Source organism: Medicago sativa, chromosome 5, assembly GCF_051527215.1.
Source record: "Medicago sativa cultivar Bolivia chromosome 5, Bolivia_mono, whole genome shotgun sequence".
Classification (NCBI taxonomy): domain Eukaryota; kingdom Viridiplantae; phylum Streptophyta; class Magnoliopsida; order Fabales; family Fabaceae; genus Medicago; species Medicago sativa.
The window spans coordinates 10,247,709-10,264,586 of NC_140753.1; the positions used below are offsets into that span (position 1 = coordinate 10,247,709).

General features: G+C 33.7%; 1 protein-coding gene across 4 annotated transcripts; it reads left to right on the top strand.

The window, feature by feature from the left end:
- The first annotated feature begins 222 nt into the window (after positions 1-222).
- Positions 223-11,226, top strand: LOC146919891 (histone-lysine N-methyltransferase SUVR5-like). 4 transcript variants are annotated; one of them, XM_085713282.1, is made up of 12 exons: positions 223-992; positions 3,473-4,016; positions 4,378-4,680; positions 4,778-4,888; positions 5,061-5,171; positions 5,392-8,202; positions 8,533-8,694; positions 9,133-9,249; positions 9,322-9,425; positions 9,512-9,649; positions 10,072-10,159; positions 10,745-11,226. In XM_085713282.1, the coding sequence occupies exons 2-12, from the start codon at positions 3,546-3,548 to the stop codon at positions 10,850-10,852; spliced, it is 4,524 nt and encodes a 1,507-aa protein (XP_085569408.1). In that variant the 5' UTR covers positions 223-992; positions 3,473-3,545; the 3' UTR covers positions 10,853-11,226. The 4 variants fall into 4 exon arrangements, with proteins under 4 accessions (XP_085569408.1, XP_085569411.1, XP_085569407.1 ...); XM_085713285.1 differs by lacking the exon at positions 223-992 and adding an exon at positions 1,194-1,266; XM_085713281.1 differs by lacking the exon at positions 223-992 and adding an exon at positions 1,194-1,229.
- Positions 11,227-16,878: the final 5,652 nt, after the last annotated feature.

The window sequence follows — 16,878 nt, forward strand, 5'->3', positions numbered from 1 at the left end:
CTTAAAATTATACTAGTATAAGAATAATCAAATCAAGAAAGAAAACTTTTTCTATTTATCTTAAATCTTACCCAAAAAAAAAAAAGTCAAATCTATAAGTCGGAAAAGAGACGTGACGAACACGGATCCTCTCTTGCCCTTTTCGTCATACCGTCCAATATTTTTGATCTTAACCATTTATTTATGTTACGATATATAGTCAAAGGTGTTTGAACAATCGAAAGGATCCAGATCTGAGTCCGAGATATGACCTATACATTAATAATATCCAAAGTTTAGTATCAAAAAACACACTTTACCAATTGCTGATTTTCGTAAGCTGCAGAATACTAAAAAACTCTCTCTACCCCAAATTCTCAAACTTACAACAAGAGTAGTCACAGACCCACCTACAATTTAGGACCCATCTCTTTTTTTTTGGTCTTGGTATAACCCCACTTCATCTCACACCTCTCAAATCTACTTTCTTTTTTCTTTTTTCATGATTCCAAATTATCCTCAATCACCTCTCTCATATAACCTCTATAACTATTCATCCACCCTCTTTTATTTAAGTAATAATTTTACCCAAAACCAAACATGTCCCAGAAGAAGAACCCCAATTATTATTTATTTATTTTATTAAAAAAAATAAATAAATAATATTTTTCCTTTGTGTATATGATTCATTCAATTTGGGCACGGGACCTGACCCAATAATAACCAACCTCTTTCCTCTCGATGCCTAAAACCTAGAGCCGCACTTGGTATTATATAATTTACTTTTGTTACCAAATTATCATATCATATACACATCTACATCTTCTCCTCAAAAAATAAATCTATATTTTCTTTTCTTTTCTACATCTAAACCAGTGAGGCATCATCGATCGATTATTAGAGAAAAACGATACAAAACAAAAACAAAATTGTTCACATAAATAAAAACCAATTTCACACCCCACCCCACCCACCACCCCTCCATCATAAACTTCCACATCTCATATTTTGAGGTACATTTTGCAGTTTGCACTACCCTAATTTCTAGTCTTTTTTTTTTTTCCCTTAGCCAAATCTATTATATTTTATATTTTATTTGTCACACGTATTTAATTTTGCAGTCAATTTGGTTATGGTCTTTGACCTAGAAACACATATAACTTGGGTACTTTATGTTTATTATATATAAACAGAAAAAATAAAATTTTCTCATTAGGTGACAGAAAATGACGTACTAGTAATGGAAGGAGGTAAGATCTTACCCCTTTACATCTTTTAAGTGTCGAGGTTATATATTTCATGTACTTTTTTTTTATTTAATTTTAATTTTATGGTTCTGCTACATGCAATTACATTACATGTTTATAATGTTATATACCATGATTTTGGTTAGGGTTTATCTTAATTTTACTAGCTAATGTACAATTATGCAGGGATTTAACCAGTTTATGCAATTGGGTCTTTGTGATTAAGGGTTTTGGGTTTCAATGTAATAATTGTTTAACATTTTGACTCTAATTGGATTTGCATGTTATGTATTCTTGCTGTGTTGGATTTATATCTTCTGGGTCCTTTGATCATTTGATAATTTGATTTATATACCATAACTGGGTGAATAAATTTTTAAATAAAAAAAAGATTTTTTTTTTTGTTGGGTTTTGATGGGTTGTACTTTGAAAGTACGAACATAACATGTCCAACGTGTGAGAGTTGTTAGATACATTTGATTTTGATGCAGTTAACAATTGTTAGCTTTCTGTTTTCCTTGGCAACACAAAATCACAATCTTTACTGTTTCTGTTTGGTTGGATTTTTTGTTTTGTTTCTTGAACAACTGATTTTTTAACCAAAAAAAAAATTATTGGATTTTTTGGACTTAGAGGTTGATTATTTCCTTAAACTTTTAAATTTAAAGATTAATTTTTTAATGCTATTTTTGTTTAAATTTTCGTCACTCTTTGTTGCATTAATAAGCTTGTGAATGCGGTGGATATTGTTAGGCGGAATACCTTCATCCGGGTTCGAACCTGGGGCCTAACAGTTGTGTGTATGAGATTCTCATGCTTGTCACTTCGTCTGCGGACAAAAAAACTAGCGAATTTAACTAAACATAGTTACTAACAGATTATATTTATATTTGCAAGGTGTGTATTTATTTATTCAAAATTTCCATAAACAAATATGTTTTCGACTGAATTAAATTTGTTGCAAATTTATTCTTTTCAAAATTGATGAAAAGATACTGATTTTTTCTTTTAAAATGGTGTTTAATTACTAAAGCTTCTTAGCTATTAAATGATTTATCTCCCATTTGGGAATTAATCAAGAAAATATTGATTATTTTATTGGACTGATTGAAGCAGGGTTTATGTCAATAAATAAGTGGCCAAATGCACGGGTTCGAACCCGCAATTCTCCACTTCTCTGCTAGTAGTGTGTCTGTATTTCGCCGCTAGGCTCACTATATCGATAAAAAGTTACCAAGTTCCTCCCCTGCATGCGCTCAGAACACAATAAATAAATAACAGAATACCTTAAACGTGAATCATATCATATCGTAATTTATAGATAGATTATTTTGTTGAGTTTCACTATTTTGTTATGCGATAAAACATGTATGTACTATCTTGCATATGGTTCTGTTTATTCATTTTAACCGATTCAGACTTTTTTATTCCTGTTATATGAACTTGATAATTCCATTCATTATCGTATGCAGTCATTCAAACTTTGGCTAAAAAAGTATTGTCATTGATAAATAAACTAATTTCATTGTATTTATAGTTAGTAGTAACTATATGAAGATTTTGCTGTAAAAAAAAAAAACTATGATGGGTTTTGTACCAAAAAACCGAAATGAAGCTTCGACAAACATTTTAAATAATCTAGCATGAAATGGAATTGAATAAATCTTGAATAAAATAAAATTTGCTTATTAAACACTGTTTTTTGGATTGGTTCTGCTTCATATTTCGACATAAATGAGTTTTCCATTAAATATTTCACCTATTGAATGCTATATCTTGATGGTTGATTTTCCTTATGGATGTTTATCCAGGGACATCTGGAAATGCCTTATTTCCCTTGCTACCGTATCTAATGGTGATATATATAGTATATAATATGTAATGTATGATGAATGGAAAGTTCAATTCTCAAGTGCACTATTGGTTTGTCCAAAATTTGACTCCCCTTCAAAAGTCAAAACTACGCACGAAGTAGAAAGTTTATTTGAACTTTGATAGAGCTATCATATTTGTGTTCCTCAACAGTCTTGTGAACACTAGGTTCTAACCTTCCCAAATCTCTCAACGGTGGGGGCTTCATGAACTGAGCTGCATTTTTTCATTAGTATTTTTGAATTTGACATACTTGGGCCATTTAGTTTCAATATGTTTTCTTTCTCTTTTATTTTCAGCCTTTATTTATTTTAAATTGAAACTAAAACACCATTTCCAGATTTTTATTAATGGAATGACATTTTCTTGAGCAGAGTGGTGAGATAGGAATTCATCAATCATAGCACGTGTATTGGATCAGATAGCACTGGATTTTAGAGTAGTATCATGGAAGTACTTCCTTGTTCCGGTGTTCAATATGCTGGAGAATCTGATTGTCCTCAACGCGGTTCTGGAACAGCTTTTGTCTATCAGGAAGAACCTAATTGCCCTGAAAATGTTGAACAAGCTAAATTGGCCGACGGTCAACTGAATGGATCATTGCATAACATGCAAGAGTTAGAGATAGAAAGGAGAGATGACGGGTCACAGAATGTTTCTGATTTGTTGACTAATTCAAACTGTCAATGCAATGGAGCTTCATATTGTAACTGTCAAGGGGAAGAACAAAAGAATTACGGTGGTTTCCATGATTTTGATGAAGACATGATAAATGAACGTTACTTAACCTCTGAGAATTCTCTCTCTGTGGTTGATACAATTGAGAGTGAATCACCAAATAACGGTAGGGAAGGAGACTTGTCTTTTTCTGAACCCAAGTGGCTAGAGGGGGATGCATCTGTCGCATTGTGGGTCAAGGTAACCAAATGTTTTTGTTGCCAAAATTTAGTTGTTTACTTTCTCTGGAGTTTTTTTTTATCTTTCTTTTTTCTTTTTTCTGCTGGATGAATGCTATTCTCCTTACAATGTGATGGTTGATTACTCATAACTCAATCCAAAATGCTGTTTATGTACAAAACGTTGAATGTCTCTAATTGGCATGCAATGTGTAATACCTGATCACGAGGAATTATCTATGCTCATGTTTTCTTAATGGCAGTAATGTCCTCTTGTATATTTAGTTTATCAGCTTATAAGATTTTGCCGTTGTTAAGAAAAGGGAAATTAAAATGCAAGCTCAGCTAATTTTCTATTCTTTCTGAATTCTATTTTTTTTTAGTGGAGAGGGAAGTGGCTAGCTGGTATCCGATGTGCAAGGGCTGACTGGCCGTTATCAACTTTGAGAGCAAAACCAACTCATGACCGAAAGAAATATTTTGTCATATTTTTTCCGCATACAAAGATTTATTCTTGGGCAGATATGCTGCTTGTTAGGTCAATCGATGAGTATCCGCATCCTGTTGCATACAAGACTCATCAAGTAGGACTGAAGTTGGTAAAGGACTTAACAGCTGCACGGCGGTTTATAATGCAAAAGCTAGTTGTTGGCATGCTGAACATCGTTGATCAGTTCCATCTTAATGTATGTGATGGTTACACTACTCGCTTTTCTCCTCTTCCTATTTTTTCGGTTTCTATCTATTTTCATTTTTAACTGGAAATTTCTACAATACATGTAGGCTTTGACAGAAACTGCCCGTGATGTGAAAGTCTGGAAGGCATTTGCCATGGAGGCTTCTCGTTGTAATGGTTATTCTGATTTTGGAAGAATGCTTCTAAGGATACACAATGTAAATTCCATTTTCTGATGATAGTTTAGGGAGGATGGGTCATATATCTTTTTGTAGTCTGCAATTTATGTCACTTGAGCAGTATCATGGCTATAAAATTTCCAAGTTCTACTGTTATTTAGTTCTGTATATAAACAAAATGATTATTGTTTCCATGGATTTTTCCTTACAGAGCATCCTGGCGCACTACATAAGTGCTGACTGGTTACAGCATTCTTCTCACTCTTGGGTTGAACGATGTCAGAGTACAAATAGTGCTGAATCGGTAGAACTTCTGAAGGAGGTACCTTATAATTTTGGCTACCCTTGTATATCCTGAAAAAAAAGGTTTATTTATGTTGCATGATCTTTAATCCAAGCATGTCTAATGTGGGGCTTCTTTCCAAAATCTTTATTTGATATCATAATACACATGCAACAATGAATGCACATGCCTCATTTCAAATAGTGATCACAATTTTTGACTGAATGGTTTGATTGATTTGATTTCTTATCCTCTTCAGGAATTGTTTGATTCTATTTTGTGGAATGATGTCAACAATCTCTGGGATTCACCAGTTCAACCAATATTAGGTTCTGAATGGAAAACCTGGAAGCATGATATAATGAAATGGTTCGCGCCATCACCTCCCTTATCTAGCAGCAAAGACACTCCTCGGCAGATTTCTCTTGATCCATACCAAACAAACCTTCAGGTATCTAGAAAAAGGCCTAAACTTGAAGTTCGCCGTGCAGATACACATGCTTCAAAAGTGGAATTCAAGGGTGCAGATCATGCTATTGCTCTTGTGAATGACCCTGGTTTCTTTAAGAATCAGGAGACATTGAGCACATTAGAAGCTGAGGCTTGTAAGCTTGAAAATATTAGAAAGGTATCTATCACAAATGATCTGTCCAGTAACCTGACCGATAAATGGAATAATATTGTAGTTGAGGCTGCTGATTCTGGTTTCATGCATACTAGAGAAAATGAATCAACACCTATAAATGAAATGGCTGGTGTAATATCTGCGGAGCCCGGTAGTAAGAATCGACAATGTATAGCTTTTATTGAAGCCAAGGGAAGACAGTGTGTAAGATGGGCAAATGAGGGAGATGTATACTGTTGTGTGCATTTATCTTCTCGTTTTTTGGCTGGCTCAGCAAATGCTGAAAATTCGGGTCAAATTGATACTCCAATGTGTGATGGTACAACTGTTGTGGGTACTAAATGTAAGCATCGGGCGCTACCTGGATCTTTACACTGTAAGAAGCACCGGCCTTATACTGAAACGGATCAGATCTCAAGTTTACCCCAAAATACTATAAAGAGGAAGCATGGAGAAAATTATACTGGTTCAGAGAACATGTTCAGCAAAGACATGGTTATGGTAAATGTTGAAGCTCCACTGCAAGTGGTTCCAGTGCCATCCATTGCTGGTGATTCAGTACATGGAGAAAGCAACTTGTTTGGGAAGCCAATGCATTCTGAAGAGGGTCATGTTGCAACGGAGGCTCCGAACTGTATAGGTTCTCCTCCATTTGATAATAAGAATCCTTGTAGGGAAGCTCCTAAGCGCTATTCCTTGTACTGCGAGATCCACCTTCCAAGTTGGCTTAAGCGAGCAAGAAATGGGAAGAGTAGAATAGTATCAAAAGAAGTGTACTCAGAACTTTTGAAGGGCTGCAGCTTGTGGGAGCAGAAGGTACATCTGCATGAAGCATGTGAGCTTTTTTATAGGCTATTCAAAAGCATTTTATCACTAAGAAACCAAGTTCCTAAGGATGTCCAATTTCAATGGGCTTTGACTGAAGCCTCTAAAGTTACTGGTGTTGGAGAATTTTTTACAAAGTTGATTCTTAGTGAAAAAGAGAGAATCAAATTGATGTGGGGATTCAATGACGACATGGATGTACCCCCTGTAATAGAAGAACCACAACCTCTCTTGCTCATGCCACCCCCAATTAATCATAGCATCGATAATGAAAATGCCATCAAGTGTAAGATATGCTCCACAGAATTTCCTGATGACCAAGCACTTGGTAACCATTGGATGGACAGTCATAAAAAGGAAGCACAGTGGCTGTTTAGAGGCTATGCATGTGCCATTTGTCTGGATTCTTTTACTAACAAGAAACTACTGGAATCCCATGTTCAGGAGAGACATCACGTGCCATTTGTCGAACAGTGCATGCTTCTCCAATGCATTCCTTGTGGGAGTCATTTTGGAAGTTCTGAACAATTATGGCAGCATGTTTTATCAGCTCATCACGCTGATTTTAAGCCATCAAAAGCTCATGAGCAGCAAGCTTTCTCTACTGGCGAAGGTTCGGTGGTAAAGCATGACCAGGGAAATTCTGCCTCTTTGGAAAATAATTCCAAGACTCCAGGTGGTCCACGGAGGTTAGCTTGCAGGTTTTGTGGGTTGAAATTTGATTTACTACCTGACCTAGGCAGACATCACCAAGCTGCTCATATGGGCCCCAACCTGGTTAGCAACCGTCCTGCTAAGAGGGGAGTTCGCTATTATGCATATAAACTAAAATCTGGCAGACTGAGCCGCCCTAAATTTAAAAAAGGTTTGGCGGCAGCCGCTTCATTGAGGATGAGAAATAAAGCTAATGCCAATTTAAAGCGATGCATTCAGGCATCAAAGTCAATTGGCCTGGAAGAAACAACAACCGTGCAACCTCATGTAACAGAAACAACATATATTAGTGGATTGTCAGAAAATCAATGCTCAGCTGTTGCCAAAATTTTGTTTTCAGAAATTCAGAAAACTAAGCCTCGTCCTAACAATCTTGATATTTTATCAGTTGCTCGCCTTGCTTGCTGCAAAGTTAATCTTGTAGCCTCATTGGAAGAGAAATTTGGAGTTCTGTCTGAAAAGCTCTATTTAAAGGCAGCAAAACTTTGCAGTGAGCGTAATGTTGTTGTGAAATGGCACCATGAGGGGTTTGTTTGTCCAAAAGGTTGTAACTTGTTAAAGGATCAAGTCTTGCACTCTCCTTTAGCATCTCTTCCTAATGGTTTTGTAATACCGAAGTGTGTAAATTTTTCTGATCCTGCGAGTGATGAGTGGGAGGTCGATGAGTTTCACTGCATAATCAATTCTCAAAGTCTAGGTTCACGGAAAAAGGCCGTAGTATTGTGTGATGACATTAGCTTTGGAAAGGAATCAGTTCCTGTTATTTGTGTAGTAGATCAAGAACTTCTACATTCTCTAAATGCTGATGGATCTAATGAACAAGATATTATCTTTTCTAAACCTTGGGATAGCTTCTCCTATGTTACGAAACCAATAATTGATCAATCCCTTGGTCTTGATTCAGAGGTAGTTCATTGTGATTTAATTTGTTCGTTTTGATCAGATTGTAGCCGTAGATGAATATACTTTGTTAACAATAAATGCATATCACATCACGTTTTTTGAGAGATTAGGTTAGAGGTTTTTCTGAAGACATTATTTTTATAATCTAATGTGTGTGTGTGTGTGTGTGTTATATTTTACTAACTTTTTCAAAAATCCTTTTACTTGCAAAAGCTTAAAAAATGTTATACGCTCTGGCCACTCTGTACGTTGCACTTTTAAGTAATAGGTGCATCTAATTTTTAAATTGAAGATATAAAATGTAATTCATTTAATCCATCTGTTTGTTTGCAGAGTCCGCAATTGGGATGTGCCTGCTCATATTCATCCTGCTGTCCTGAAACATGTGGTCATGTATACCTTTTTGGTGATGACTATGCGGATGCAAAAGACAGACTTGGGAAGCCAATGCGTGGCAGGTTCCCATATGATCATAACGGTCGATTAATATTGGAGGTAAAATATCTTGATTAATTGTAAACTGCCATTCTATCCAAAATCTGAGCCGAGAATAATATTTAGACCTGTTAAGGTTTACTTGCTTAAGATACTTCAACTGTTCCTTGTATAAAATCTGAGCTGATACTATGTCTATTTTACTAATAAATAAAGTCTTCCTTTTTGTCATTGCAATTTGCAAAATATATATGTATTTTTTTATAGTATTTTTTAATTTGCTGACTCCGTGACTCAGCTTAGGTATCGATAACATCGTCTTGATTTTTGTCTAAGATTTTTTTAGAAATACTTGTTCATTCGAATATTATTATCATCGTATGATTTTGCCTTTATGCTCCCTTCAAAATTTTGTGTATATTCAGAAGATATTTGCTTTTTATTCCTTTACTTACAAACTTTCATTTTTTCTAATACTTTTGTTTTACAAAACTGCAGGAAGGTTACCTTGTCTATGAATGTAACCATATGTGCAGATGCAATAAATCCTGTCCAAACAGAATATTGCAGAACGGAGTGCGGGTCAAATTGGAAGTCTTTAAAACAGAGAAAAAGGTTACTCTTCTTTTGATTAACTTAAATGGTTCATGAGGCTTGTCATATTGACTTTTATGATGTGATTTGTAGGGATGGGGAGTAAGGGCTGGCGAAGCTATTCTGCGCGGAACATTTGTGTGTGAGTACATAGGAGAGGTTTTAGATGTGCAGGAGGCACACAACAGGCGCAAAAGGTTTACATTTCTTCAATATGTAGTTTCTTTAAAACTACTTGTATGTATAAATACATATTTACTGACTTGGTGTATATCAACACCAGATACGGCACAGGGAATTGCAGTTATTTCTATGACATCAATGCTCGTGTTAATGATATGAGCAGATCGATTGAAGAAAAGGCCCAATATGTGATTGATGCTTCTAAAAATGGAAATGTGTCGAGGTTCATCAATCATAGGTAAGCATTTATCTCCTTCACTATTTATCAGTTATGTTGCTGTTGTTGCAGCACGTTTTTGCCTTTTCAATCATCCATGAAACCATGCTACTTTTTGCTATTTTATTTTTTTACTTTTTTATATAATATGCTATAATATCAGGTGTTTGAAATGTGACTGACATTAATATTGTTATCAATATAAGGGTGACTTTTTATGCCCACCTTGTTAAAAGAAATGACTATTATTTGTTTTGATATTTTGCTGGCAACCATTAAAAACACCATGAGAAGAATTTTACTACTATTTCTTTCAAGCAACACCAATTTTATCATTTCTACAGCAAACTTTTTTCGGTAGCAAGTAGCAACTGTTTACTACATTATGATTTATTTAAACACAAAATGTGTTGGTTTGCTCTTACCTTTTGTTGTTATTGTAGCTGCTCGCCCAATCTTGTCAGTCACCAAGTTCTCATAGAGAGCATGGATTGTGAGCGTTCACACATTGGTTTTTATGCAAGTCGAGACGTAAGTGCTCTCCTCTAATCGACTATTTTCTTGATAATGATCCATTGTCTATGATGTTCTACAATTGGTATGGTAGGAGGAAACATTGGATGTGCAACGAGATATTTTTATAAACAGTTGTAGGTCATATAGCTCTATTAGATGTGCAACGAAGATAAAGAAATACTATCTTTGTTCTATATATATATATATATATATATATATATATATATATATTGATGTTTAAGGTTTGTGCATAAAGATTAAGAAATGATAAAACATTTGGACTAAATTATCCTCATCAATTCCCCATTATCTTTCATTTATTGCATTACATATTTCGAAGTTCTTTCTGTCAACTAAGATTATAGTCGAAAGCATTAATTAGACATTACACTTTTAAAACATCAATAGTTTTGAAACAAAAATGAAACATCAAAGACATCAATTCATATGAAATGGTTGGAGTATGTTCCAAGATATCTGCTTGTTGTATCGTGCTTGATGGATAATGAACATCACTTCATATTGTGATTCGCACTTGACTATTTCTTGTAGCTTCATTTGTACTAATAGATTATATTTCACTTTGTTTCTTGTTGACAGATCGCTCTGGGTGAAGAACTGACATATGGATTTCAGTATGAGCTTGTGCCTGGCAAAGGATCTCCATGTTTGTGTGAATCATCCAAATGTAGGGGACGCCTTTACTAGATCCTCAACACCTGCATGTTCTGTTGCAATAATATTTTCAGATTTGTCAATTTGATGCTCAATTTATTAAGATGAAATGAATTCAATCAATTTCCTGAGGCAGGTAACTTGTAAAATAGGCTATAATTGATTGGCCGACTGTCTATAGAAAACTTCATAGGGTTCAAGGGATTTGGATTTTTTGCCGGCCGTGTACTGTGACTCCATCTCTGGTAGAGTAGTTTTAGTAGTTTCTCTTGCTTTATTCGATATTCTTTTCTTGAAGCAAAAGTCCAGCAGAAAACAAAAGAAGTGTCTCTGCAGTTCTGATATGATTTCTCTCTTAAATTTGGATCTATGACTCAATTTCATTAGTAGTGTTGCGGGATTGTAAATATGCTTGCTATATTTGCTCCTCCTTTTCTTTGCTGAGTTACTTATTTGTACAATTAGCTTGCTTGTAAATTGTGTTGCTGAAAGTCCGGTTTGTAATGATGAGTTAGATACAATATAACAATTCAATATGGTATCAGAGCCTATTGATCGGGCAACCACCATTTATATACACGCAACAAACCCAATAGTGTTGGGCATGAAGGGGTGTATAGAAAAGATACGACTTTTTATAAGAGTTTGTAAAGAGTGACACCTCTCAACTTATAAGTTAGCGTTGTTGTTAAACCCAATAAATAGTGTAGCCATCACCATCTTACACAAGGTATGGAAGGGAGACAAGGAGTAGTCATTACTTGTTACTTTAAAAGCCTAGACGTGCATGAAATGGGAAGGCATTCGTGGGTAACACAAACAGAATAACCTTCTGCATGTTGCTATCATCTGCTCTTGACAGCCTTGGGGGGTCCTTTTTACGCAAGTGGCTTTCCAAATCAGACATGGACATGTCTGGAGCATAAATTATAATATCCAAAGAGTCTACTAGAACTGCCATAACATAATTATGATAATTAAAATGTTAACACAAAATCAGGTTGTGTGATTCTATCAAGTATGTCTGGTTAAATAGTAGTCAATTCTTAAGAGTTTAATCTAGTGGTAAAAAGACGGACATTGAATTTGAAGGTTTTGAGTTTGATTATTGCTGCCTTCGGAGGGAGATAAATGATCTTTGATCGTCTTTCATACTTTAGAGTGGGGCATGGCAAGTGCACAAATTATAGAGAAAGATAAATATTTGCACATTCTTAATTAATAGAAGTCCACAAGTCTATTTAAGTCAATTTTACTCAATTTATCTCTTAAAATGCAGCATTCATATGGATTTTGAATTCAATGCTTTACAAACCAAAATACAAAAAGGTTAAGCACGTCTTCCTCACAAAAAAAAAAAAAAGGTTAAACATTTTTTTTTTCTTTCTGAATGATTTCATTTTATCTAAAATATTCATAGTAGAAAGTGGGTGTCTCGTGTCCTCGGGAGCATATCTAAATTGATAGGGATATGCAGGGGTTGAAGTTTGAACTTCGAAATCCTCACTTATTCACTTTAATGGATGAATTTCTAGTCAGTTTGACCAAAGAAGAAAAAAAAAGGTTGCTATACAATATGCCTATTCTATAATTTTATGATCTTTATCGCTACTGCCTTCAGTGCTGCAGTATAAATAGAAGAAAGGAACCCTTCGATATTGGATTAGGGGGGCGGCATTGGACCACTAGTAGAGATGATTGATGAAGAAATATATATGGAGTATGACTATGTGCATAGATAGGCCAAACCAATTTGTCGATGTTTATTTATATAAATTATAAGGTAATTTTGTCATAAAGTTTTGCTATGTTTTAATAATTTTGTAGAATGTAAAATAACAGATGACATAGTAAGTGTAAGACAATACTTGTTAGCACGTGTTAAATGGAGGCATATCAATTGTCATTAGATCGAGATCGAACAATTTAGGTTTAAACGTCTACTCTAATATTTAAAAAAAAAAAATTGAGATACTAAATTTAAAATATAGACCGTCCAATCTCGACCCCACAATCAAATACGCGCTTAAATGTGTAGATTCTTAATAGCACCAAAACCATGATAGAGGGTGTTTTGGTGTGTCCTACTTGCAGTTTTAGCAACATCTATATATTTAATTTTGCTAGTCCTTCAAGTCTCCATCACTCATGCATGCAGCTAGCAGAAAGTGAAACTGAAAACAGCTTTCACAGTCTCTCACAGACAATGAAATAGTATTATCCCCAGGGAATTCAATCTGAAAAGTTTTCAGCTTAACATGAACTTTGGGATAGTAACAGAAATGTGGGGCGAATCATTTCCTTTGTTGGCTTGTGTGGTGTTATTGTTTTAATTTTCAAGTAGCTAGAAATTACAAGTAAAACAATTCAGAAAGTTTATGCTTATAGCACAAAAAGTTCAAATATTTTGAAGGAAACTTGAGATGAAAATGGAAAAAACAAAACTAATAAATGCATATATACCGGAGAAAACGAAAACTACAACTTTTACGGAATAGCGGTTACTCGGCGTGATTTTGCCAAACTCATCGAAATCCTAAACAAGCACTAAATATTTAGCATGTGTTTGGATTCACGTTTAGCACCCCTTTCTCGCGTCCCAATGTATGTTCCACTGTGATAATCATATGTAACAAAATCCAGCTTCTACGTTGATGTGGTTTTTCACCGTATGTTTGGTTGTCGTAGTTGCAAGACCAAACAAACATTTAGTAGAATTAATATTTTGTTCAACTTACTTTTAATCTAAATCCTTCAAAAAAAAATGAATGAATCTAAATATATTTTTTGACTTATGAACTTATATAAACATAAACAGATCTTCGTTCAACTAAATTTTAATCAAAATCAATTTGAGATAGTTTATTCAGAAGAATATCTCTACATATGTGTGAGAATTTATCCTATTAATAATACTCCTTCCGTTCCAAAATATAAACAAAAACTAGTCAACATAAGTTGATGTATTTGATACAAATTTTGAACAAAATACATTAACTTTTGTTGATCAATTTTTGCTTATATTTTGTGACAAAGGGAGTATATACTAGAAAAATACACATATTCTACCTAGTGGTCCTGAAGTGAGTGACTCACGGTGACTGATGATGATTGCTAGATAAATGTGCGCTTTATGAATGAATACACACTGCCGACTTGACGATCATAAATACATCATATTTTTACAACTATATAAAGTGAAAAAAAAAAAAATCAAAAGAGAAAAATAGTCTGCAATTTTTTTTGGATTTATGATTAACATGGACCACACAAATTACAATATTTATAAGCGCAATCATATACAAACACAAAAAAAAAAAAAAAAAAACAGTATTTGTTAAATGACAATCTATAATTTTCGTCTTGTAAAAAAAAATCTATAATTTTCATATGAGTGTAAGGTCAACTCAGTAATATTCAATATATACATTATTTCCCTAGTAACATTAACTCGTCTTTGGATCCTTCTAAAAAAAAAAAAAATTAACATTATTTCCCTAGTAACATCAACTCGTCTTTGGATCCTTCTAAAAAAAAAAAAATTAACTCGTCTTTGGAAAAATTGGATAACTCAATATGTTCAAGTAAAAAAATAAGAAATTAGAGGTCGTATGTTTAAATCCAAACGAAAAGAGAAAAATTAACCTAACATTTATTATTAAAAAAAAAATGCTAGCTCGTCCTTATTAATGCCACCATACCCTTCAAGTTCAACATACACACACGATTGAATGAACCCGACCCAAGACTGAATGAATCAAATCATTGTAAATTGCAAATAAGTGCCTTTTTTAAAACACAACCGGTTTAAAAGTTCTACATTATCCATAAATTATAACCAATTATGAGTCAAGATCTTCTCTATTTTGTATCTTTCATTTATCCATTTGGAGAGATATAGACTCAAAAAATGTTTATGTTTACGAAGATTAATTTTATCCTCCAAAAAAGCCTGACAACAAAGCTTGTTGCCTGCTAGCATTCTTTTCATGTGTAAATAATCATTTAGAAATATCTTTGCTCATAAAATAAAATTTTCATCAGCTTCTTTCCCCACTCAATATGAAACTCATGTTGCACCCATTCAAGACAAACGAACAATTCTATGGTCACCACTCCCTATCATACTCTAGAATACTCTATCTTATTCCTCTTGTCTCTTTTGTGGTTATAGGTTATTATCTTTTTTTTTTAAAAAAAAAAAACATCTCTAAATATGATTATTTTTAAAATTACTCAATATGTCCTAAATGAAGTATATTATAAAGTGACAAATAATTTCAAACATAATATTTATAGTGAGACGAAATGAGTAATGTATCAACAATATGTTATGCATGTTGTTAGGAGTAACGATAAGATTAACTAAACTTCTTATACACATAATTCTTTTTGCTTTTATTCTTTACAAATTAGTATCATATTTTACCTTAAATATTTTTTTTTACATAGGCTTAATTGCATGTTTGATCTCTTATGTTTATTCTAATTTTCAAGTTGGTACCTTATGTTTTAAAAGTTTCAAGTTGTTCCCTTACGTTTTAAAAGTTTCAAGTTGGTACAAAACGTTACTCACGTTGAAATAAGTTAGTCCCTTTCGCGACATGATATTGAGTTTAATAAAACCAAAAAAATAAAAACAATGTTTTAAACTAATTTTCTAAATAAGTTAAGTTCTATCACCCATATTGCCAACCCAAATCTTTAAATATTAAATGACGGAAGGGACTAACTTATTTCAACGTGAGTAATGTTTTGGACCAACTTGAAACTTTTAAAACGTAAGGAACCAACTTGAAATTTTTAAAACACAAGGGACCAACTTAAAAACTAAAATAAACATGAAGGATCAAACATGCAATAAAGTCTTTTACATAATATTGGTTAGATGACACGTTTGATAAGATTCTCATAACACAACAATATGTCTTTTGGATTAGAAAGAGTAAAATCAGATAAGAATGAAGGGAAATATGTCAAATTCAACTTGAATATATTGTAGGACAAACCTTATACAACTTACAAGAGAAGGACTATTGCGAATGGAGGTGCTATGAACTCATTAAACGGTGTGTTTTGAAAAGGAACCAGAATTAGAAAAGTATTTATTTGTGACTTGTGGACGTTCATCGGATGTTTGGTATATAAATGTTGTGTTCAATTGATTGTCTAGTACTCTCATAACCTAACTATCTATTTTTTTTTTTTTACTATAGCTAATGATCTATTTCTTTTATTCTGCTACTTCATGTCATGTGTGATCCCTATGTTGGTAGAAAAAGTCTTACTTTGATTTGAGATTCAGTCTTTTGGCCATCTACGAATCTTTAGATAACATTATAGATTTCATAGGGTTAATAACTTAATATACATATGAAGGTGTAGTTTTGGGAATAGTTCTAGCTAGGGGAAAAGAGTTGAGTCATTGTATGTGATATATTCGTATTACCTTCTTTCCTGTCCTTAAAATTCCTGATACAACACAAATAAAAGACAGAAGGATATTAATTGATTAAAGTAGTATATAGTTATATATTGGTCGTCTTTCTCGTTATCTGAAATATAATCTAACAAGAAGATTGGTTAGTGAATGTTTGGTATCACGGTGAGTATCTTAAAATCATTGTTATTCACCTTGATTTTATAAAAGCTACAAAGTGTAGCTTTTAGAAAACCATGATGGATCACTGTGAATTAGGCATACCAACCATAATACCAAACATAGGCTGAATCCCTTCAAGTCCATATCAAATAGTTTTCACAACTGCTGCACCATGCAACGGCTATAGGGGATCCGACCAGGTCGAGTTAAATAATGCGACATATCTTAACCCAAATTCTTTAACTTGGTATGTGTTTGGTTTGCGACATACCTACCGTGAAACTCAAAAGCTCTAAATTGGAGCATTTCAATTTCGTACATTTGGAGGGATCCCAAATGTGGTTACAAACCCATCATTACTAAAGATGAATGTTCCGAAAAGCAATTTTGATCGTTGCAGTAGAACAACCAGGTAAATTGTAATTGATAAGAATTAATTGGATGTAGCTAATGAAGA